General features: G+C 46.2%; 1 protein-coding gene across 7 annotated transcripts in view; it reads left to right on the top strand.

Annotated features, from left to right (window-relative positions):
• LOC146811135 (uncharacterized) overlaps positions 1-26,597 on the top strand; it is a 469,768-nt gene that overhangs the window by 231,407 nt on the left and 211,764 nt on the right. For all 7 annotated transcript variants that reach the window (XM_085618200.1, XM_085618199.1, XM_085618198.1 and 4 more), the window contains one exon: positions 1,099-1,164. In XM_085618200.1, the coding sequence (XP_085474326.1) occupies positions 1,099-1,164 (66 nt within the window). The remainder of the gene's footprint in view (positions 1-1,098; positions 1,165-26,597) is intronic.

Here is a 26,597-nt window from a genome sequence, read left to right as displayed (position 1 = left end):
GTCCGGATCATGCTGGTGAAGGAATGTTTTGATATCGTTATTTTTATGCCCCATTGACTACATCCCATTTTAAATGTAAATAACTCTCCCTTGCCTTTTATACAATAATTTTAAAAAGTTAGCTGCATCTTTTGGACATGTGAACTGAATAGCAGGCAGCAATATGTTACTTTTACAAATTGTGATATAAGGAGATTAAGTCTTACTGATTAATTGCTGTGTTTAATTGCACAAAGTTTTACACTTTTGTATATATGTATATAAGCTATTGGAATGTAATGTTTATGTATTGTACTTTTATGTTCTCAGGACCGAATAAAGTCTGATGATGATGATGTTTTGTTAGGAGAGGCTTCTGATGTAACCCGGTTCTAGAATACACTCTGCATTCATATCACCTGGTCTGAGAGCATCTTCCAATGCAAAACAATATTTAAAGTTCCAGTGACAAATCACAATTTATCACTGCCTAAGGTTGTACACACCACTGCTCCAGGTCTTCATCTATTTAAGATACAAGAGCCCAAAACTGTTTGGCTGAGAGAGTGCCTCAAATTTGCACTTCCAGTGCTCACTTACTGTTCTTGCTGTTGTGCATAAATCAGTTTCACATAGCAATCAATGATATATCGAGTGAGCAGGAGTGGTTTTAGTCCACTAAAGTTTCTCATATACAAAGCCCACCAAAGTGCAGCCGCAGCTTGAGATCTGACAGCAGTGGAACCCTAGAACTCTCAGATCATCAACACAAACTTATATAGTGAGCCTTCCAAATAAGAACATAGAATAAATCATTACAATATACACCTTACAACAAATGTGCAGACAGTTTTCATGCAAATCAATAAAATCATTACAGAAAAAAACAATGTTCAGCCTGGTTTAATGCACTTTATTTTGTCCATCTTAAAACGATGTGCTAAAATACAGACCAACATGACTGACTCTCTTTCTTATTGGAGTCGTTGTTGGACAACATGCATGCATTACTCCACTAGTGGTCCTCATTGAAGCGAACATAAACCAGAATGTATACTGTCTCTATTAAGAGTTCATATAACATTTTATGCACATTCATTGTTTGATATTGCCTTGTAGGAAGCAGTACTAAGTGGCGCAGGTGACCTGGTAAAGGAAGTGGGGCTCAGATTTGCTAATTTAGTGGTAAGTGCAATGTATTCATGTTAAAGTTTTAAGGCCTTGGTTAATTCCTGCTTTATGAAATACTGGATCGGCAAATCTGTTTAGAAAAATCGGGCATCATTCAATCACATAGATTATTTTGGCCATAGAAATGGGTAATATTTGTTTTATGTTAAGTGGGCACAAATGACAGTTAAACATTTAAGAGTAACAGGATAAATGTATTATTAATATTAATATTGTTATTATAGTTTTCATGATGTTGGCCCTGCCTTCCACATCACAGTCCTAGCATCATGTGGGAGTGGCATGCCCCATTGCCAGCCCTTTACTGTTATTACAGTTAACCTCCTTACCTGGGCCTGAGGACATAACTTCCTGACTTTTTATCCCGAGATCCTCTTTGTTCTAAGTAAGCAGCACCACAGTGGCAGAAGTCACAGATCACTCAAGAAGAGAAGGAAACCTGGATTCTGGTTATACGTTTGGACTTTGGCTGCATGATGAATAACCTGGTACTTCCATATGACACAATTACCAGTGAATTAAGACCAATCCCATAAGAAAACAATTTACAATTTGGAATAGCATTAGACATTGATGTTAATGCAATAATTTCAATACATCACTTCTTATATTCAGGACTTTTTAGCAGGAGCAAATCCCTACAGATTTGAACTGGATAATTTGTCCCTGAAACACATGGCATTTGTGGATGTGGCAATAAATACCACATGCAGTATTACAGTGTCCTTTAATGCCAAAATGGCAGTATAATGTATTTTGCCCGAATCTATATATGAGGCCACATTTAATGCAAGTCTTAGTGTAATGAAGTTAACCACATGTTCATGAGAGCACCACACTTTTGCTTCTTCCCTTTGTTGCAGGCCTAATATGCATTAAACCTCTGGAGGTTCACCATAAAACTTAGAAAAAAGACGCTGGTGAAGGGAGTGGACATAGACAGTTGTTGATCCGCTCTAAACTAAACTGCATTTATCAGTAGGAAAGGATGGGATGTACCCGTATTGTAATATCTTTACTACCAACACAGAGTCTGGGAGTTGGGAAGTGCTGAAACGACATCCTGTAAAGCTATTCTCCCAAAAAGGGTGAGGAATGTGGAGTATTGAATTTGCATGGCTACGCCAGGCATCCAAGAAGCATAGATTTGCACAGAAAGAATGTTCCCTACAACTTTCCATAAATAGCCACCTAAGGCATTAAAGAGGGGACATACAAGAAAAACTGGCTTATGAATGTTTCCACAAAAATGCTGAAAATGCATGACCTCCCCCAAAACATTCCGAAGATATGAACAAAATTCAACGGAAAAAATGAAACACAAATCAAACTAGGGGTGACCAATTTGATAGCCACAGAAATATCGAAAGACTAAGGGAACTTCCAGGTGAAAGGTCAAGCATGCATTTTAGCTTAAAGGTGATTTGTGGAAACGTGTTCCAAGGCATGACTTAACATAAATTACATCAGGGCTATGATGGTATAAGCCTTCTGCTCTAATATCCCATCGTTTGTTTTCTCTGTTTCTCTTGGTTTAGTTTAAAACATATAATTCACAGTGAATGGAATGTTCTAAGAACCATACAGCCCTTATGCTTCTGGCTATACAAGTTGTTAAAGGCTCTCACCCATGTTACAGGCCCTTGCCTTCTAATTGGGACTATGACTTGGATTCAAGGCCTTTAAAACCCGATATAGTCCATAGCAGCTAGCAATAAGGCTATGATATATTCCATGTTAAGGCTCAACTAGGGCAGTGTATTCATAATTCCATTATTTGGCATTAGAAACTAATTTGCCTCAGCTTCTTCGCATTTTAAGGTATAGTCCCTGTAGAGAAGAATGAAGCCCCTCCTCTTTGTGCAATATAGTCTAGTCACTGAAGCAGAAGGCATTGTGAAGGGCTCAAAAGCATAGATAATGATACATTACCACACAGCCCCATTACAGAAGCCATACAGTGCTTGAGGTGGATGTTGCTAAAGAACACCATGTCTTGGACCATGTTAGGAACAGTTGTGTTGACTCAGTGAATACTTGAGAGACTGTTTTATGTGCTTGAGTTGCATATCGTGCACACATATAACTCAGAAAACAGAGAAAGAAATCACCTTGTGGCAGAAACTCTAGCTCTAACTTGAAGAAACCATAAAAACAGATACTGGGACACAGACTGGTCCTCCAGGCCATGTTATCTTCAGACCTCCTGCATCACATAGAAAGCTTAGATGAACTCTCTGCACCTTACTTAAAAACTGGACAAATTTCTCAGACAGCACAACTCATAGATATGGGACATTGTTGTACCGAAAGTGAGGTAGTGTTAAAAAAAGAAATAACCCTGAGACAAATATATATATATCTATATGTTAAGTTGTGCAAAACGTATTACACATTGCCTCAAGGATAATGTGGAAGAACTGAACCTGAATTAGTTTGAATCTCCAAAATGTTTATGTAAATTTAAGTTTTATAAACTCTTGAACTTTTAAATGTCCAGGGCTGTGAAACACATTTTATATGTGGAGGAGGTGGAGCCTGTTTTTAGGGTGAAGCCTACCAGACAGCACAGCTGTCATCTTGCAAAAGCCTTCTTGGGGAGAATCTGGAAGCTTCCCTGTGAGTGCATTCTGCACATTGCTTACCATTGCCGCCTTTGTAATTCACATTTGCTTGCTTTCTATTTGCTGGCTTTATTTGTTTTAGGCTGTCCAGCATGTCTTTATCTCCCCTGTGCCAGTTTAGCACCTCTCTAACTGGCTCCTTCTATTCTTCCACGAGTGCTTGCTTTCTGTAAATATACCTGTACATTTTGTTGTTATTAAGTCACATTTGATGTGCTTTCAAAGACAGAGGTCAAATGTCAAGCTCTGTCTTCCGAGAGAGCTTGATGGTTACTTTTTTCTCTGACTTCAAAGTGAGAGAATTTATGTAACAATCTTGCTGGGTTGTGGTAATGTGTTCTATGCCGCTCTTCTTACGTCACTCACCTCTACGACACCTCACTCCACCTCACTCCACTCCCTGACACTCTACTCTACTCTATGCCACACCAATGAAAGGTACTCTAATACACTTTCTGCCACTCCGCTCTACAACACTCCACTCAATGACACTCCACTCCATGTCACTCCACTCTATTCCATTCCACTCTACCCCCTCCAATCCACACTATGACACGCTACACCATTCCACACTACTCCATTCCACTCTACTCCGCTCTACTCCACTCTATGACACTCTACTCCATTCTACGCTCCTCCACTCTGCGGCACTACACTCTACACCACTCAATGCCAATCCACCCTATGCCACTCAATGCCACTCTACTCTCTGCCACTCTAAGGCAATACACTTTACAACACTCCACTCTACAACACTCTACAACACACTCCTCTACTCTGTTCCACTCCACTCTAAGGCTTTCTGCTCCACTCTATACCACTCCATGCAACTTAACTCTAGGACACTCTACTCCACACTACACTGCTCCACTCTGCAACACTTCAGTCTATGGCACTCCACCCCACCCCACTCCGCTTTATTCCACTCCACTCTACTCCACTCTGCTCCACTCCACTCTACTCCACGACACTCCACTCTATAACACACCACTCTATGACACTCTACTCTATGACACTCAATGCCACTCCACTCTGCAGCACTCTATAACACTCCACTTTACGACACTCCACTCTGTGACACTCCACGGAACTCCACTGTATCCCACTTCATTGTATCCCCCTCCACTCTATTCCACTCCACTCTACTACACTCCACTCTACGATACTCCACTCTATGACATTACTCCACACTATGACTCTATACTCCATTCCACTTTACGACACTCTATGACACTCTACTGCACTCTACACTATTCTACGCCATTCAGCTATACAACACTTAATGCGGTCCATGATATTCTACGCCACTCTCTGACACTCGACGACACTCTACGCCACTTCACTTTATGTTGCTCTTCTCTACTCTATGCAACTATGCTCTGCACCACTGCACTCTAATCCACCCCACTCCAATCCCCTCCATCCTATGCCACTCCACTCTAGAACACTCTAGAACACTGTACTCAGCTCCACTCCACTCCTCTCTATGCCACTCCACTCCACACCAGTCCACTGTATCCCACTCTACTTTTCTCTCCAATTCAGACCCCTTCACTGTATCCAACTCCACTCTTTCCCACTCCACTCTACTCCACCCCAATATAGGACATGCCACTCAAGGATATTTCACTCTATGACACTCCACGTCTTGATACTGCACTCAACGCCACTCCACTACATCACTCCACTCTATGATACTTTATTCCACTCTATGCACCTCCACTCTAAGTCACTCCACTCTATTACACTTAACTCTACTCCACTCCATGGCATTGTACTCGACTCTGTGCCAATCCACTCATCATTGTTCCACTCTATGACACTCTTCAACACTATATGACACTCTACTCTATGATACTTTACTTAACTCTACACCTCTACACTATTCTACGCCAGTGTAAGCCCCTTCATGCACTTGTCCCTCTGCTCTATGACCCTTCACTCTACAAGACTCCACTCTATGACCCTCTACTCTGTCACTCTACAACACTTTACTTCACTGTATGCCATTCTATGCCACTTCACTCTAGGCCACTCTACTCCACTCTACGCCACTCCGGTCTATCCTACTGCACTCTATCCCGCTCCACTCTACAACACTCCACTCTATAACACTCCACTCTACTTCACAACACTCTACGACACTCTACTCTACTCTACACCACTCCATGTATTATACACTACTCCACTCTACACCAGATCACTCTGCAACACTCTGTGCCCCTGTATACTATGCCCTCCACTCTAGGCTCCTCCACTCTATGGCCCTCCACTCTACGACACTCCAACCTATGACACCCTACTCCACTCTGCTCTATGCCACTCTACTTCACTCTTCTCCTCTCTACTCTCTACTCTGCTCCACACCACCCTACTATACACTCTACTCCACCCTTAGTCACTTTAGTTTAGGCCACTCTATTCCACTCTATGCCACTGTATGACACTTCACTCTACGCAACTCTACTCCACTCTACGCCACGCAGTCTACACCACTCCACTCTACAATAGGAGTGGGCGGTGAACTCCGGCCAAAAACTCTTACTCCACCGCATAGCAGAGTTTGCCCCCGCTACCCACCCCTACGAGGATAACTGGTGTTTGTTTTCAGCAGAAATCGGATGGTAGCGTCTTGTGCAATTGCAACCCCTCATAAACAAGAAAGTCAAAGACAGTGTAGCCAAGTTACCACAGAGCTATGGGTCATCCACATATAACTGAGAGGCAGAAGTTTCAAATGTCAGTGTTGATTTGCGGCAAAAAGAAGGTTACAGAAACACACGAGTTGCACTTTAACTACAGAAGTCATTTCCTGTAGCTGAGTTCAGTGCTGATTCATAGAGGTGCTTTCAGCCCCAAGGTACAAACATCGGCGCACACACAGCGGGATTGGCTCAGTCTAGACGGGTTGTTGAGCTTCAATAGCGGGATCCAGCCAGAAACAAACATCAAATCCCAACATGCAGCTGGAATTATGTCAGCTACGTATACTAAGGGACTCCGGCTGCGTGCAGAGATTTCAGGGCAGACTACCAGCCCCAGTTGTCCTCCCGGGGTATTTTGCACCTCTTCTGCCAGAGAGAAGGCAGGAGCATCAGGATGCATGCAGCCTGAGAGCACTGCAGCTGTCTGTCAGGGACAGACTGTCCACGTGCCATGCTGGTCGCACCGCTGGCTCCAGGTGCTCACAAGCATCAGGAGACCCCCTTCTGGCACGCGAACAGAGCAGCCTCCAGCATGCGGAACCCTATTTAGCAAAAACATACACACCCCCACCCCACACACAGACACTGGTGCTGCATGGACATCTACATATGTCTAGATATATCCCCGATCTGGTCTGGTGGGTCAAGCAATAAAACCACATATTAGGCACGTGTGGGCATCTAACGGACACCGGACAGTCTTCTTAGTTCATTGTTCATATAATTGGATATATGGTACTCGCAGCGAGGAACGATAATATCAATAATTGTTATATATTGTTGTTTTTGCTTGGCACCCGACCAAAGCTGTAAATGTATGTGCAACGCTGAGCATATTATTGCCAAAGTTTTACATTTGTACAAATTGTTGAAAATGTATGAACAATATCCAATTAAAAAAAAAGGTTGACAGGTCTGCCGTGCTCCAGGGTCATGAGGGCACTGGCAAGAACAGCCCCTCGGCAATGAACAGCGGTTCAGGGAGGACAAAAGGGGTAAAGACCAGATATGTGAATGCAAGCACTGCAGACCAACTATTCCCATACATTGGCCCAATCTTTCTTTTCAAGCAGTGCATCTATCGCTCTCAAAGCCTCCCTCCTTCTCCTAGATAGCAATCTTCACCCACTTCCCCCCTCCCATCCTGCCTCTCCCTTTAGTGATTTCTCCTTGGCGGCCTCAATTGCTCACCCACCCCAGGGCTCCTTTAAGGAAACACTGCATGGTGAGTGGTGACAAACGCGGATCTCCACGTAATTCAACATTTTTCATGCAACTCTGCGGAATTCTGCATAGTACAACTCCACAAACTCCGCCCACTTCTTCAATACGATACTCTATTCTATGACTCCCAATTCTATGAAACTCCACGTCACAACACAACACTCCACTCTATCAAATCATGTGCCACTCCACACTACTACACTCCACACATCTTAAATCCACCCTACTATACACCACTCCACTCTACAACACCCTACTCGACTGTACACCACTACATTATATGATGCTCTATGCACTCTGTGCCCCTCACTCGTTGCCCCTCCACTCCATTTTATGACACTTCACTCTATCACACTACACTTTACGCCACTCTACTCCACTCTACTCTACGATATTCTATCTTACCACACTCCACTTTACTAAACTCTATCCTACTGTAGTCCATGAGACAACACTACCACTTATGCCACTCTTTGCTACTCTATGCCACTCCACTCTATGGCACCCCCCTCCACTTTACTCCACTATAGGACACTCCAGGCTATGCCACTCCACTCTATGACACTTTACTCCACTCTACATTATGCTGCTGCACTCTACTCCACTCTACGACACTTTACACCACTCTTTGCTGTGTCACTCTTCAACACTCCAATCTATGCCTCACCATACTTTGTCAGTCCACTCCATGACACAGTACTACACTCAACTCTTTGTCACTCCACAACATTATGCCAATCTACACCATTCTACGCTACACTACTCCACTCTATGCCACTCTACACCTCTCCAACCTATGACACTTTATGCTTCGTCACTCTATGCCCCTTCACTCCACAACACTCTATGCCACTCTACACCAATCTATTATATGACACTCACCTCCACTCTGTGACTTTTTACGCCACTCTATGCCTCTCCACTTTATGCCACTTCACTCTATGCCTTTCCAGCCTATTTACCTCTACTCTAACACCATCCACTCTCCAACTCTCCAATCTACATCTATCTACTCTGACACTCTTCAAAAATCCCCTCTATGACACTTTACTTCTCTCTACGCCACTGTATAGCACTTCACTCTAGGCAACTGTACTCCACTCAATGTCACTCCACTTTATCCTACATTTACTCTATCCCACGCCACTCTAGCAATCTAATCTAATGACTCTCCACTCTATAACATTCCAATCTAGACCACTCCAGTCTACTCCACTCCACTCTACTCCACTTCGATCTACGCCAATCCACTCTACAACACTCTAATCAACACCATGACATTCTATGACACTCTACACCCCTCCATTCTATGCCCCTCCACTCTAAGCCACTCTATGAAACTCCATTCCACTCTACTCTATGCCACTTCACTCCATTTTGAGACACTCTACTCCACTCCTTTGGCACTATATGACACTCTGCTCCCGACAACTCCACTGTACTGTCCTCTACTTCACTCTACACAACTCCCTAGAAGCAACTTCATTCCATTTTAAGGCACTCTATGCCAGTGCACTCTACAGCACTCTACTCCACTCTACTCCCCTACTCCACTCTATGACAGTCTATGCCACCCCACTCTACCATACCTTACTTCACTCTACAACACTTGATGCCTTATTAACTCCACTCTCCCGCTCTCCGATTTATGACACTTAACTCTACTCTCTTCTATGCCACTCCACTCTATGTCCCTTCACTGTACACTCCTTCACTCTATGAAATTATATGCCACTCCACCCCACGTCACTCCACTCCACTCCTCTTCGACTCTCTATGCCACTCTATGCCTCACCACTCTATGCCCCTCTACTGTACACCCCTCCACTCTATGACCCTCCACTCTACGACCCTCTATTCTGACACTCTACAACAATTTACTTGACTGTACGCCACTCTATGCCACTCACTCTAGGCCACTCCAATCTGTGACACTCCACTCTATGACACTCTACTCCAGTTCTCTCCAGTACACTCCAGTCCAGTCTAGTCCACAAAACTCCACAACACTCTACACCTCTCCACTCTATGACACTCCACCCTACGACTCTCCACTCCAGTCCAGTCTATGCCTCACCACTTTATGTCCCTCCACTCTACACCCCTCCACTCAAGGCCCTTCCACTCTCCGCTCTTCCACTCGGTGACACTTCACTCTATGACCCCCTAGCCTGACACTTTAAAACACTTTACTTCACTGTAGGCCACTCTATGCCACCTCACTCTATGCCACTCTATGCCCCCTCACTGTCTCCCACTCCACTCTATCCCACTCCGCTCTATCCCACTCCACTCTATTCCACTCAACACTACCACACTTGACTCTACGACACTCCACTCCAGTTCACTCCATTTCACTCCAGTCCACTCCATAACAATCCACGCCACTCTACGCCCCTTCACTCTACCACTCTCTACTGCACTCTACTTCACTCTATGACACTCTATGACACTCTATGACACTCTATGACACTATATAACACTTTACTCCCCATCACATGCCACTTTACTGCACTCTACGCCACTCCAATCTACTCAACAACACTCTAGGCCACTACTCCACTCCATGCCACTCTATGCCACTCCCCTCTACGACACCCTGCTCCAATCTACACAACTCCACTCTACAACATGCTATGCCACTCTATGTACCTATACTATATGCCCCTCAACTCTACACCCCTCCAATCTACACCACTCTACACCACTCTGCTCCACTCTATATCACTCTACTCCACTCAGCTCCACAACACTCCCATTTGCTGTACTCCACAGCACTCCTCTCTACTCCACTTTACTCCACAACATTGTGACACTCCACGTTACCCTACTCCACGACCATCCACTTTACTCCAATCTACTCTAATACACTTGACTTTACTCCAAGACAATCAAATCTATGCCACTCCACTCTACAACTCTGCACTCTATGACACTTCACAACACTCCAGTCCACTCCATGACAGTCAATGACAAAGTACGCCACTCCACTCTACAACACTCTGCTTTACTGTACTCCACTACAATCTAAGACACTCCACACCATGCCACACTTCTCTACGCCACAAACTTATAGCCATGCTGAATAGCAGCCATGCTGTTGTACAACATGGCTAAAACACTTTCGCAAAGTCATTTAGCTCTTGCATAGGTGGGACCTATCGGCTTTGTCGACACTTGTTATTATTTTGTTGCTGCTCCAGCCCAGCTGGACAGACCAGGCCTTAGCAGAACAGTTTACGGACATGATAAACAGACTAAGGAGCAGGAGCTTACTCCATCATCTGCATGCTAGTTTTATGGACATATTGATAATATAATTATAGCCAGGGCCACAGTAAACGTACTATGCATCATGTGCCTGCTCCATTGTTTATAATGACAATGTAACGCCTAGCTTACATGCACTTTATAAGTAGATTACACCCAAAAAATACATTTTCCTCTGTAATCATTCAGTACATCTCCATGGTCAATTGGCTATATAAGGATTCATCCGCAGATTCATTTTTAATTCACTTGCTACTAACTTTATTCAATTCAATTCAAATGATCTTTATTCGGATATGTATTAAAAACATCCATAAAAGTACATACAAATCACAACATTCATCCCTATACACAATTAGAACTACATCAAATAGCTATGATATGTGCAAAGGGACCAATATTAGTGCAAATAGCAATGTGCAAATAATACAAAGATACTTCTGGCTTAGCAGACCATGCTCGATTCGCTCAACATCAAACAGTAGAAGATAAAAATTGATTAGCTCTAAAAATACATCCATTAAAATATGTATAAAACATAATAATCATCCAAATGAACAATAAAAACAAACCTTGTTAATCATAACATGTATAGAGGAACACCCATTGTGCAAAGATGCAATGTGCAAATAATGACGCAACCTATCAGGCCATATTCATTATAGTATGCAGACACCCATTGTGCAAAAATGCAATATGCAAATAATACAAAATAGTAATGCAACCTATCAGGCCATGTTCATTGAAGCGCGGGAACGGACAGCAGTTTGGAGAAAACGACTAACTCTAAAGATTACATCGTCAGTGCTTAACATCAGTAAATCTCTAAAAGCTACGTTAAAATCTGTCAAAGCACTGACTCTAAAATAGGGGATTAGGAAGTGTTTGGTATATTTTACATAAAAGCCACAAAACAATGTAAAATGTAGCAAGCTTTGCTTTCCGCCTTGGTTACAAGGACAATTTAAATTTCCCAAGTTGTGGATATAACCTAAGGGGAAACAAAGTAAATTTACCACACTTCCATCCCTGAACCGAAACAGCAAACTCCTATTCCATCTACCCAGTTTCTTACGCAAGTAACCATGGGGCATATTATGTGGCCTAACACAAGGTTCTTGAATGGGGATGTACCTAAGGATAGCTGGCTTTACAAATTCAATGTTTTCTCTATTCGCTTGGTACAGGTCGTATAAAGCCCTTTTTACTATATTCTTATGCGAGCAGTCTATTGTTTGAGGTGCTAAGAAAAGGTGCCCCATTTCCACGCTTGCTAAACTCTTCTGTACCGCCTTAAGCCAAGGAATGTGATTGGCCCGCTCACTTTTTAGGCAGTCTGAAATAATATCACGGGTCAACGAGGCAGCAGGGTTTCGCCAAATTTTTAGCCAAAACAAAGCGGGTCTTGATTTTATAAAATCCTCTATATAGGGGAGATTCAATTCTTTATGACACACATAGGAGGGGGCCGAAATGACCCCCCCCCCAGAGCCTTCCTGCAGAATTTATTCTCTTCTGTCTGGATATTGGTGCAATTCGAGTATCCCCACACCTCGGCGCCATAAGTTCCTGTAGGTAGGCACTCGGTCTTGTAGATTTGTAAGAGTGGTGGAATGACCTCAGTATGCTTTGGTTGACGTAAAGTAATTATAGAATTGATGGCTTTACCCAGTTTATTCCTCCCTCTGGCAACATGGGGTTGCCAGGATCCAAAATCAGAAAACAACAAGCCTAAATAAGGGAAAGTGCAAGTGCTATTTAAAACATTATTCCCTGACATAATATGGCGAATTTTGTGTTTCTTTGGGCCGGAAGACATTATGTAGGATTTTTTTAAATTTGTGCATAAGTCGAGATCGGCCATATAAGAAACGAAGCCTGAGATTAAAGTGCGCAGTGCATTGGGTGTTCGACCTATGAGGACCGCATCGTCCGCATAGAGAAGTGCAGGAAGAGGATAACCATTGACGAGCGGGACATCGGTAGTTAGTTTGCCCAAAGATGTGCTTAATTCATTTATGTATAAAATAAAAAGCAGGGGGGCTAGGACACAGCCTTGTCTTACTCCCCTGCCGATTAAAATCTCGCACGAAACCTCACCATCATTATTAATTCGAACGCGGGCTTTTAAATCACTATGTAAATGGGCCAGAAATTGAACCAAAGGTTCATCTAAGCCGTATCTCAGCAGGGCTGTCCATAAACGGGAACGGTTAACAAAATCAAAAGCAGAACTTAAATCCATAAAACCTAAATAAAGAGGGGATTTTTTAGCTACAGTATATTTATCTAATAATAAATTTAGGTTTAAGCACTGCTCCACCGTCCCTACGTTACTTCTAAAACCTAACTGGCATGGGTGTAAAATTGTGTTTTCTTCAGCCCAAATACTGATCTTATTAAACATGACCCTGCCCAAGATCTTCAGTGTGTTATCAGTTAATGATATTGGGCGATAACTGCCAGGGTCAAGTCTGCTACCTTTTTTAAAAATGGGTACAATAGTGCTATTGGACCAGGAGTCAGGCAGTGAGGTATTTGATAGATTATTAAAAACATTGCACAGTAATGGTGACCAGAAGTCAGGCTCTGATTTTATTAAATCAATGGATAATCCATCAGGCCCCGGAGCTTTGTTTCCTGCTTTTTGAAAAATTGCATCCTCCACCTCCATTATAGAAATGTTCGGTAACTTGAATGGTTGGGGATTTGCCATAAAAGGGGTCGGTGCCATGTAAATGTTTGTGAAGTGCTCCACCCACACATCCCCTAATATGCTACAATTTATGGGGGTGATGTTGGAGCCGATCGATCTCAGGTTCTTAACCTCGCTCCAAAACCCAGCAACATCCTTCGTTGCTGCTGTGCGTGCAAGGGATTCCCAATGGGTTTTTAAAAGCTCTTCAGATCGTGATTTTAGAGTATGTTTATAACTAGACCTCAGGGTCCTCACCAGTGACTGATCTGGTGGGTGGTGGCGGCTTTGAGGGCAGCTCTCAATTCCCTGTTTGCTTTAGAGCAAGATTTATCAAACCATCTTGGGTTTTTGTTGATATTAATTGAGACTGGCTTAGATATCTCCTTTTTTATGGTCTTACACAGCCCCGTGAATGCTTCCACAATAGCATGTCCGGGGCTATCGGAAGATAGACAGGTAGATACTAATAGGGGATGGGATTTTATGACACGAGCTAACACCCCCTTATTATCAATCCCCTTCCAGACCACCCTAAGTTTGTCTGTCGATGCGGCTAGGTTTTTAGCCCCTATTTCTCTCCGTTTCGTCGTTTTATTAATAAGTTTAAAACTGGATAAGATCGGATGGTGGTCACTATGTACAGTCCTAACAACTATGGCCTCTAATAAAAGATCCACGAGCGGGGAGGTTATAAATACGTAATCAATTGTGGATGCGCTCCCACGCCCAACATAGGTGGCCACGGGACATTTGTTTACGGTAATATTTGCCTTTTCCATAACATTGGCTAGGTCCCTTGTGGCCAGGTGGTTAGACAGTTCTTCACCTCTTTTGCAGGGAGGGGTTTGACGGTGAATGTGTGCATTAAAATCTTCTCCTAAACATATCCCGTCAAGTTTACCACACTTTTGACCATCTGTAATATCATCAATAAAATTAAACAACTTTATAAAATTCATATTAGGATGTGTTTTAAAATCATTGTTGTAAAAATTAATTAAACATATTCTTATTCTGCTGATGTAAAGCAATGCCTGAAAGCTCCTATCATTTGTTTCCAACGGTTCAATTTTAACATCTGCACTAATTTTAGCCCAGATGGATAGTCCCCCGCTGGGTCTACCCATAGCCGGGGTTGGTACAATTTGGTTAAAACGGCTGTATCCATCAAAAAGTAGAGGAGTGGTGCACCAGGTTTCTTGAAACATCAAGATGACAAATTTGGAAACCCAGTCCACCCAGTCCCTGATTGTTTCTTTTGCATTGAGACCTGCTATATTCCAACTCAGGATTGTCAAATTATGGTTGGGTGTTACCAAGGTGGTGACATGACTATTACCTTTAGCGTGCGATAACAGTGTGGGCACCTTGGTGTCATTGACGGTCTCTGTAGTCGGATCGATAGTTGGATCCCCCGCTAGACCAGGTGTATTAGGATAATTCCTGCTTACTGGATCTGAAAGAGTAGTTAGTAGTCAGTCCAAGGTGCCCAAATCAGATAATGCGCTAAACCTGTTATGCAGAGGAAAAGGTGGTAAAGCAGGGCTGGGTGGTCTATAATGGGGTCTGTAAAAGTAGCCCAATGGCAAAGAGGTTATGACAGTAGAGGGGGAAAAATACGTATTAATGCTACCAAGAATAAATTTAACAGTAGAGGGATTTCTAAAATTAATAACAATGCAATCCCCTTCTATATTCTTAGATAGTGGCCCAACCCAGCTCACCCGTCGAACGGACAAAATTTCTCTCGAAATGTTAGGACCTACCCCTTTGTGTTTAGATAGCCAATCTATACACTTGTTATTTAGCTGCATCCATGACTCACTCTGTCCCTCCCTTAACTGAGGTACACCTGCCAAGATTATTACATAAGGGCAGACGTCGGGGGCAGATGGAGAGTAGGCCCCGGGTGTATAGTTGGCCTAGTAACGGTGGTTTGGCCCTTGTCTAATCTAATATTGATAGGTACCTCCCTCCTTGTAGCTGACAGAGTAGGAGCATCCTTTAATGTATTGGTGGCCGTACTAGTGGGGCAAACTAGTTCCGTTACTCCTGCCAGGGTATGCTGGGGGGACTTTACAGTGTGGTTGCTCCCTTCATTAACGCCTTTAGATACGGTGTTAGAAATAGTTGTGCTATTTGAAGTATTGGATCCTCCACACAAAATGCCCTTATTAGCGGCGTCCAGCTCTTTCAGAAGCCGATCTCCCCTCATTAAATCAAGTTCAATTGCCCCCTTCCTTTTGATATCTTCAGTTTTTTATCAAAGCCTCTATTCGATCTAATCTTTTAAAAATATTATTAAACTGTTTGATCATTTGACATTCTAGCTGTTTAAAAATAGTGTCCACAATGGTTTCCATAAGGTTCACATTTGTCTTCTTTGATGTGGTGCTTTCACTAGCAGGATCGGTCTGTGTGCATGAGCAGTTATAACCATTTCTTGAAGGAGCAGTGTCCAAAGGTCCTTCGACAAATTGCGCTTGTTCGGTCATAACGCTACTGCCCTCTAATGTTTTTTGCTTCCCTCTAGTCCACATACTCTGCGGTGTGGGTTGGCTCTTGTTACGTGTGGATTGTTTCCTTTTGTTGGTTGATGATTTTGAAGGGCCTCTTTTCCTTTTTTCCCCAGCAGTTTTGTTATTCGGGGATAGAAGAGGGATGGAAACATGCGCAGTAACATCGGGCTGTGAGTCAAGGATGATTGTGCCACTTTCCCCCCCAGAAAAGATAGGTGGTAAATTAGACGAATTGGGTTTGGTGACTGTGACCACGGGGGATAAAGGTAGAGTGTATTCTATACTTAAATCCCGGGGCTCAGGATATACACGTAAAAGCTCCAATGACATCCGTCTCTCAGTACTCGCAATTTCATTAGCGACCATATTAAATGCGTTATCCAGCATGCTTTCTAGGGATAGCGGTATTGTAGAGTGGACCACGGCCGATTTACTGATAGAATTAGCAGTTCATTTTTCCCTGATAGACATATCGCCTCTCTCACCTTACTTTACAGCTTAGTGGGGTGGCCCGCCCGACCACTGATGACCTCTGAGGGCCACAGAGGGCCCGCCCTTTGCCCGGGCTTAGCCCGGCGCCGCCCGCGCGCGTCCCGCGACGCGGAGGGAGCCTCTCCAATTTCAAGCGCCTCCGGGCGCGCTATCCGGCGGAACCAGGAAGTGGCACCAAGCACTCTGGGAGCTGTAGTCTCCCCCCCCACAGCGGCCAGCGGTAGTGACGGCGGCGGGGGAGACCAACAGCGTTGCCGTCCCGAGTGAAGAGTGCCAGAGATGCCTTCCGTGTCAGGTAGGTGTAACGAATGCCCCCGCTCCACCGAGGGAGCCTCTCCAATTTCAAGCGCCTCCAGGCACGCTATCCGGCGGAACCAGGGAGTGGCACCAAGCACTCTGGGAGCTGTAGTCTCCCCCCACAGCGGCCAGCGGTAGTGATGGCGGCGGGGGAGACCAACAGCGTTGCCATCCCGAGAGAAGAGTGCCAGAGATGCCTTCCGTGTCAGGTAGGTTTAACAAATGCTACTAACTTTAGGATATTAGCCTTATGTATCACTTTTTCTCCTTCTCTTGAAATTTTCTGTGATATTATCAAGGAGTCGTGATTACTTTCAACCTGCAAAGGACCCCAATAGTTTTCAAGAAGAACCGTGATCAGATGTCTGCCTTTCATATGACAAGTGACTTCAACTATAAACTTATTAGGGCCAAGGCTGTTCAGTTAGCTTTTTTGGGTTGATGGTACTTACGGTTGCAACCTTGGTACCTCTGCAATATGGCCTTCGGCTTAATTTAGCGATAATGTTATTGATGGGGCATTAGCCTATGTAGTTAAAATATACTCAAAGAGGCATTTTGTGGAAATTCATGGATTAAAATTGCCTGTGTTACCAGCTCACCAATAGCAATTCTTAGGTTCCTAACTAGACCCATAAATATTAAACAACTAGTTTGCATGCAGGGGTAGGCATACACATGTACTAACATACATTTCTCCATGCTGGGACATTGCAAGGCAGAGGTACTGCTAAATATTATTTGGACATCACTGTACATCACGACACATTGAGTCCAATACCTCAAATGACCACTTCATCTAAAGCACCACATCAAAAAAATACTGTCACTTAGTTAAGTCTAATGGTAATTGCAATTCACAGGGTGGGGTTAGATTTGGGATTATTAGTAATGGCAGTTTAGAATAAGGCCTAAAGTGATCCAAATGGATCATAAATAAGGAAGGTTAGGCTTAGAGTTAGAGTTTTGTAAGGTAAGGTTGAGCTACAGTGTGATGTGAGGTTGTGAATAGCTTGGACAAAAAGTAACAGGTGGATTTTGGTTAGTTAAGTGTATGCTAGAATAAGCTTTTATGTTAATGGTTGTGAAAAGAGAAATACTATGGTTAGTTTTAGGATCAATTTAGTTATGAGTGAATGAATAGAATGAGATTTATATAGCCCATAGCTACTCCAAGGAGTGTATCGGCACTCTGCTCATGGATAGCTTTACAGGATATCACAGGGCCTCTAAAGCCATGTTTTCAACCTTTTTCAGAACAGGGGGACAGAGTTCACTGAGCGTAACTCAATGGGGAGCTTATTGCATGCTGAAGTCCCCAGATAAGAGGAGGCCTGCCCCTCTGCACTGGTGCAGCGAATCTCAGGAATCCTAGTCCGAAGGTTGATGGCTGATCGCAAGTTCCTAGTGTGGAAGTAAAAATTAATTCTTGCACCTTAGGTAGCCAGCATCTGTGTAACCCTTTGTGGACTAGGAGCAACACTTTACAAAGGATTCTCTTCCTTATTGGAAGCCAGAGGTGAGCGCAAAGGTAGGGGGACAATGCATTCTCGTGGTAGGTTAAGAAGAATGTGGGCTCCCGTGTTCTGGCCCGCCTTAAGTCTTTTTATCAGATAGTTGGGAAGTCCCAGATACAGGGAGTTTGCACAGTCCAGCCTTCAGGTTACGAGTGCTTGGATGACCCATTTCCTAGCAGAGAATGAGAGGAAGTGCAAAATCTTCTTTAGAATGCTCAACAGACAGAAGCATGCGCCTATCACAGTATTATTTTGTGGTTGAAAAGATAGACAGTTGTCAAATTTGACACCAGATTCTTCACTACTCCCCCCCTAGGAGCCTGGAAGGGGGGCGTATTCTGACCAGAAGATCTGCCAATTTGAGGGAGATTTTGACAGAAGTATAGAATTTCAGTTTATTTTGCATTGCACTTTTGTTGATTGACGGTCACTGTTAGACCTGGCACCATTGGCGTGGGTTTCCCTTCCGTTTTCTTACTGTTGCTTCATATGTTTTTGCTGGTTTTAGATGCTTTGGGCACTGTGCCACTGCTAATCAGTGCCACAGTGCAAGTGCTCCCTATTGTAGATTGATGTATGGATTAGTGACTCCATGATTGGATTATTTTTATTTTCTGGTCAGACCCTAGTACAGTGCAACATGGGTGACCAGGACTTGTAAATCAAATGATGCTAGTGGGCTTGCAGCACTGGTTGTGCCACCCACCAAAGCAGCCTGTAAAGTGTGTCTCAGGCCTGCTATTGCAGAGCCTATGTGCAGTCTGGTACTGCCATGTTGACTGGCCAAGTGCACCCACTTGCCAGTCCCTAAACCTTCCCTTCTCTTCATATCAGACAGCCCTAAGGTAGGCCAAAGGGCAGGGTGCATTGTAAGTAAAAGGTAGGACATGCCCTGGTGTGTGTGGCATGTCCTAATAGTGAATTACAGCCATTCTCGTATTTCACTATTGCAAGGCTACCTGTTCCCCATAGGCCAGAATGGGCAGTTTGATTATAACACCTTATAATCCTAACTGACCCAGGGAACATGGTAGAAATTCAAGTTTAGTATGCCTGAACTCAGAATGATAAAACACATATTTTAGTGAAGTTGGTTTTAACATTCTGTGTTTGAAAATACCACTTTTAGAAAGTAGATATTTTCTTGCCTAACTATCCAAGCCTGCCTCTGCTATGTTGTGTATTCCTTGTCCGGAGTTTGAGTGACAGGGGCTGGGGGATTCCAGGAGACAGGGTGAGTCAGAACAAGGCAGAATATAGAGATCTGCATGTAGAGTGGTGGGAGGAGTAGCACCTGGGATCTGAATAGGGTTGTGCCTGCCTTCCACAATGCTTGCTCCTCCTCCTGTGGTGCGTCTGATGTCCCTGGTCCACACTGTCAAAGGAAAGAAGGAGTCCTGTAAACAAAGTGCTCCAAGACTGACCAAAACTGGTTTGGACTAGGCAAAGGCCTCTCTGCCTCCAGAGAACAAAGACAATATGAGTATAAATACTGGGGCCCAGACCCTAAGACTTTAGATCACTTCTGGGAAACAAGAAGAACCTTTGCTAAGGAGAGAACCAGAGAGAGAGACTGCAGGAGGAGACTATCCCTATGCTGTGTGCTGTTTGAGGATTGGCCTGGAGTGGTTACCTGATTGCCAAAGAAAGGAGAAAGGACTTTCTGCTACTTTCATCAACTTGTAAGGAGATCTCCAAGGGCTTGAAAGAGAGCTTGCCTCCTGCCTGAAGTCTCAGGAATACCAGACTTCATCAACAAGCTCCCCTGGGTTCCCTTGCTGGGAATCTGACGCGCCTGCTGGGCCTTCTGAGAGACTGCGTTTCGCTGGGAGCTGGAAACGCGATTCAAGACGAAGAAGTGTGTCGCCGCCGCAACAGTTGTCGTTGCATCGCCGAGAAAGTGTGCAACCGCTGTCGCCATTGCATTGCCGAGGCGCCTTGCATCACCGAAGAAGTGTCCCTGTCGCAGCAGAAGCGGTCGCATCACCGGAAAAACGTGTTGCTCCCACAGCAGCTGTCGTCGCATCGCTGAGGAAGCATGCTGCCGCGGTCGCCATAGCATCGCCGAAGCGCCTCGTATCACTGGAGAAGAGTGTCGCCGTCGCAGAAAGATGCTGTCGCATCACCAGAGAAGCGCGTCGCAGGGCCTGTTGCGGCTCAAGAAGATTCACCGAGTTGCCGCACGGCCGTCGGGCATGCATGCATCACCCCTTCCTTGTCGCAACATCAAAAAGACGCCATTTTTGTTCATTGTACCGGGTCGTCATCACATCGCGGCGTTGCTAGTCGCATTGCCACAGAAGCGCAGTAAGAAACCAACGCATCACCTCCCCACGCGGTGAAGAACTGATGCATCACCTCTTCTTCGGTAAGGAACCGACGCATCACCGTCCCCAACGCAGCAGTAGGGAACCGACGCATCACCTCCCCTGAAGCAAGGAGCCACGCATCACCATTCTTGAGTATAAGGAACCGACGCATCACCTTCCCTGCAACTCTTTTGTTTGTATCGCGTTACGCTTCCAAAGGTACATTGAACGCTAAGTGTCGCATTTACCATCTAAAGAGAACTAAGCTATTTCTACCACTTTTAAAGTACAGTATTGTGGATTTTTGTCTTTTGTGGTCTTGTGTTAAGCCTATATAAAGATACTTATTTTTTATAATACAACCTGTGTGATGTCCATCTGTAGTGTTGTCACTGTATTACTGTATGTGTTCACAAATGCTTTACACACTGCCTCTGAGACAAGCCTGTCTGCTCGTGCCAAGCTACCAAGGGGGTGAGCAGGGGCTATTTTAGGAGTGTACCCCCTTACCCTGACTAGACACAAGGGCCCCTATTTGGTCAAAGGTACCTACCTCTGCCAACTAGAGACCCCCAAATCTAACAGTCACTGTTAGACCTGTCAGCCCTAGGGTGGTCTCCTCCTCTATTTTTGATCGTGCCTCATTTTTTCCACCCTCATTTTTAGGTTGGACTTAGGTCTCCGGGCGCCTTTTCATTGCCAATCAGTGTTAAGGTGCAGGTGCTCCCTTCTCCCAAGATGGCTGCCACAGGCCCCTGCTACTGCAGAGTGGTCTTTCTAGTAGCACCCTAGCTGCCAGGAGCTGGCTGGAACCCCACAACAATGTTGCGACACCAGCCCGCCTTTTTTGTCCCATAGGTAGAATGGGGAAGCTCCTGGAATGTGCTGGAACCTTCTAGAAGGGAGGTGGGGTTTTTACTTTTGCCGCCTTGGATAGAGGTCACCTGACCTAGGGCTACTTAACAGAGGGAGGGAACATTTTCTAGTCAGTTGGCCAGTTGGGGTAAAGCAGACCTGGAGGATCCACGCAGGAGTTTTAGGCGGTAGGGCCTAGCCAGGGACTTATGCCTCTGAAAGTGACAGGGCTTAGGTGCTGCCTTTTACGTGAGTGAGGGACCCTGTACAGCCCACTGATCTAGCCCAGCGGTAGGAGAACCCAGGGGCCATCTGCCAAAATTGACTAGGAGGGAACTAGTCACCAACTCAATCCCTACCCCCAACAAACAGAACCCCTAAGGGCGCCAGAGACATCTGCGCCATTAAGAATGCTGAAACTAAACGCTGGAACTTTATGCTGAAACTGAATGCTGAAACTAAACGCTGGAACTTCATGCTGAAACTGAATGCTGAAACTAAACGCTGGAACTTCATGCTGAAACTGAATGCTGAAACCTAATGCTGAAGCTTCCTATTGAAACCTAAGCTGAAAGTGACTGCTGGGGGATCAACCAGGTACTAGCGCTGTGACCCCTGCGCTCCCCGACCTTGCCTGGCATCCCCCCGAGTCAATCCCGCATCGGGCACTGAGCGCTGAGCCCGCCGTCGCCCCTGCTTAATTTGTCAACCCCCCCCCCCTGGCGCGGGGACCAGAGGCGCACTCACCGCTGCGGCCCAGGCCCCAGAAGTCTGCCCCTCATCGAACCGGGGCCCGCGGAGAAGCCCGGGGTCCCGCCGCTGCCGTCGCAGCTGCTGCCTGAGTCGTGGAAGGCCGTGAAGCCGGCTCCCGCACCCACGTGACGAGAGCGGACTGCGCGTCGCCGCCCCCGCCGCTGAGCGCTCTGACTGCGGGGCCGGAACAGTGAAGACCCCCAGAGTGTCTGCCTGTGGAGGACGCCAAGATCAAGGTATTCCCCGGGGGCTGCGAGGTAGCGTGGCCGTGCGGAGGCCTGGGACTCACCCTCCTGCTCCCCGGGTGGTCTGAGGAGGACCCGGTGCGCCCCCTAACAATCGGGAGCGGCACCGCACTACTTGCGACCGCTTCCCAGTGCCCAACCGAGACTCTGGTTCCCTTCCGTGGGATTACCCCCTTGCTTCCAGACTGCCGCGTACAAGGGGACCCTTGGCTTACGGCCTGATTATTACGAGTAGCGCTGTGTTCTTAAGTCCTGCTCTGAAGTGCTTAATCTTGATGTTTAAGAGTAGCGCTGTGTTCTTAAGTTCTGCTCTGAAGTGCTTAATCCTGATTATTACGAGTAGCGCTGTGTTCTTAAGTTCTGCTCTGAAGTGCTTAATGCTGATTATTACGAGTAGCGCTGTGTTCTTAAGTCCTGCTCTGAAGTGCTTAATGCTGATTATTCCGAGTAGCACTGTGTTCTTAAGTCCTGCTCTGAAGTGCTTAATCTTGATTATTATGAGTAGCGCTGTGTTCTTAGGATCTGCTCTGAAGTGCTTAATGCTTGATTATTACGAGTAGTGCTGTGTTCTCAAGTTCTGCTCCGAGGTGCTTAATGCCTGTTTATTCCGTGTAGCGCTGTGATCTCCGGTGTGGCTCTGAAGCGCCAGCGGTGTCATGAGTAGCGGTAAGCCCGCAAGTTGTGCCCTGAAACGCTAGTGGTGGGAGGGGCGCAGCGCGCTGGTTAACCGCTGTGTTTACCGTTCCCCCAGGTTCGCCAGGTATTGCCAAGGGAACTATGAGGAGGCGCTGGTGAATCTGACGCTAATGTATTCAGGTACTGCCGATGGCACCATAATGAATTGCTGGTGAATCTGACGCTAATGTATTCAGGTACTGCCTATGGCACCATAATGAAGTGCTGGTGAATCTAACGCTAATGTATTCGAGTAATGCCCATTGCCATCTAATGAACTGCATTTGCATCCAACTGCTTAGATAAACTTGATTGATTTTCATTGAACCTTTTGTGTGGTGTCCATTATTGTGTGCATTTCCTGCTTCAGGGGATGTGTGTGTTGTATGGTCGCTTTACACTTAAGCCTTCGGGTGCCCACCCGCTCGAGTCACGTTACCCCCTTAGGGCCCGGTGACCCCAGGTCTTACATTTGTTGGCGAGCTGTGGGATTAGGACCTGTGACCATACAGCACCCTTCCGTGAAGCGAAGGGCGCCACAATTAGACGCCCATTGTGTTTAAGCTCTGCAACTCTTTATGACTGCATTTATTACATTCCACTGTCCAGACTGAGGGTGTAAAAATCCTGGTTAGCTTGCAACTGTCACCCGTATCCTAGTATTTTTTCCTTCCTTGATATCTAGGTCCCCACCTGTCACAATGGAATTCCGGTTAACCAACCTCGAGGGGTACACTGTAAGGCAGCTGAGAGAATTCGGGCAGGGGATGGGGGTGCCTGGGGTGCGGAGGGCCAAAGGACCAGAACTCCGTACCGCCTTAAGGGCATGGGTGGAGGCCCACTCAGAGGGAAGAGAGGATGAGGGACAGGAGGCGCCAGATGCACCTCAGGAGGAGAGCACCCAGGAAGTACTAGACACACTAAATGTAGATGTGTCTGAAAATGTGCCCCCAGGGAGACGTTCTGGGGCCAGCAGTAGGACAGGGTCTAGGAGGAGCGTGTCTCCGGAGGAGTATGAGGACAGGAGGGAGGAAAGGCAGTTAAAGTTGGAGCTGGCCAAGTTGGAACAAGAGAGAGAAAAGGAATTGGCCAAATTGGAACAAGAGAGAGAAAACAAGAGATGGGCAATGGAGGAAAAGAAGCTGGCGCACGAGCTTCAGCTGAAGGAGTTGGAGCTGCGCGCCCTCCAGATAAATGCGTCCAATAAGGACAATGGTGGCAGCGTACCAAGAGATCCCCAAGAGTCAAAATTTTATTTGCCCAAAGAAGTCATTGCCAATTACACAGTGGGGGATGATATTGCCAAGTGGTTAGAGGCATACGAGGTGGCCTTGACAACCCATGTGGTACCCGAGAGCAACTGGGGAGGTGGCCTGTATCGCTATATACCTCCCAATGTCAGGGACACCCTGTTATATTTAGCCAAGGCGGATCAGGTCAGGTATGCCCCCATGAAGGAAGCCTTACTGAAGAAATTTGGTCTCAACCCGAGAGGTATAGGCAGAAGTTTCGTGGCAGCCATAAGCTGTCCACACAGAATTGGGTGGATTTTTTTTACTATGCCCGTAAGGCACTAGATGGTTGGGTGCGTGGCAGCGAGGTGCAGGACTACCATGGGTTGTACAATCCTTTTTTAAGGGAGCACCTCTTGGATAAGTGCTTTCCGGAGCTGCGCCAACATCTGGTGGACCGCAAGTTAACGGATCCCCGTGAGCTTGCGGAGAAGGCGGATATTTGGATGAGAACCCGGGTGTTTCACCAGGGCCCCGGGGGAGATGGCTCGAAAGGCGTACAGGGTTTCCCCCAGAAGAAAGAGGGGGGAGATAAAAAGGTGGAGTTCTCGAAAGGCCCCCAAAATAAGTTTGGGAAGGGAGTAGGAACCCCACCCCTGTCCAATTCCACAAAGCCCACTTACCCTGACAGGAGTCAGCAGCCAAGGATTGTGAGGTGCTACGAATGTGGGGAAATTGGACACTACAAAGGAGATCCCAAGTGTCGCAAGAGACCCCCAGCCCCAACGGGCGGGAAGAGCCCCGGGGTAAGTAGTGTAGCACTTAGGGTGGAGCTGCCCTTAGATAGGGAAGGGGAGTGGACAGGCCTGACCCTGGTTTCACTCAGGGATAGAGAGATGGTCCCCGTAGTGTCCCTGCCCCCGAACACTGCTAAATATCAGCAGAGGGTGAGAGTTAACGGGGAGGAGGTGGAGGCTCTGAGGGACACAGGTGCCAGCATGACCACCGTAGTGAGGTGGCTGGTGTCCCCAGACCAAGTAGTCCCCGAGGAGTTCCATCCGGCCGTATTGGCTGACGGCAGTGTGAGTCACTACCCCGTGGCTCGTGTTCCATTTGAGTGGGGAGGAGTCAAAGGCCTACTGAGAGTTGCGGTGAGCCCTGCCTTGCCTGTGGGGTGCTTGTTAGGGAACGACCTGGAGCACACCAAATGGAAAGATGTCGAGTTTCGAGCTCATACCGAGATGCTGGGATTACCAGGGTGGACTTGCGTAGTCACGCGGTCCATGGCTGCCCGGCATGGAACTCAACCCGGGTTGGAGCCTGGAATCATGGCCCAACGCCAAGTGTGGAGAGGAGAAGGTGGTAGAGGACACGCCCCGTGAGGTGGATGGGGAGGCTGCAGAGGTGCCCCCGGAGTCCGCGGAGGTGGATGTCGTTCCCGTGGGGGACTTGCCGACCCTTGCCGACTGGCATGTGGAAGGAGGACCTACCTGGGAGGAATTTTGTCAGGCACAAAGGGCGTGCCCCACGCTTGAAGGCATGCGGCGACAGGCCGAAGCCCAAGTGGCCAGTCAGGAGACAGGCGGATATCATGTGTATTGGGAGGATGGCCTCTTGTACAGTGAGCCTAAGGTGCCGGTGCATGGATCTTCGAGGGCCATAGTGGTCCCCCAATGCTACCGGGCCTTCCTGCTGGAGTTAGCGCACGAGATACCCTTAGCCGGACATCTGGGTCAGGACAAAACCTTTGCGCAGTTGGTCCCACATTTTTATTGGCCCAGGATGAGAATTGCCTCAGACACCTTTTGTAAGACCTGTAAGTCTTGCCAGGCAAGTGGCAAGACTGGGACCAAGTTGAAGGTCCCTTTGGAACCGCTCCCCGTGGTCGGGACCCCTTTTGAGAGGGTCGGCATAGACATTGTTGGGCCGTTGGACCCTCCGACCTCTGCGGGACACCGATTCATTCTGGAATTGGTGGACCACGCCGCTCGGTACCCAGAGGCTATTCCTCT

This window comes from Triturus cristatus, chromosome 7 (assembly GCF_964204655.1).
Source record: "Triturus cristatus chromosome 7, aTriCri1.1, whole genome shotgun sequence".
In the NCBI taxonomy this organism is placed as follows: Eukaryota; Metazoa; Chordata; class Amphibia; order Caudata; family Salamandridae; genus Triturus; species Triturus cristatus.
Note: the sequence above shows the minus strand (reverse complement) of the source record. Positions and strands in the feature narration are given on the sequence as shown.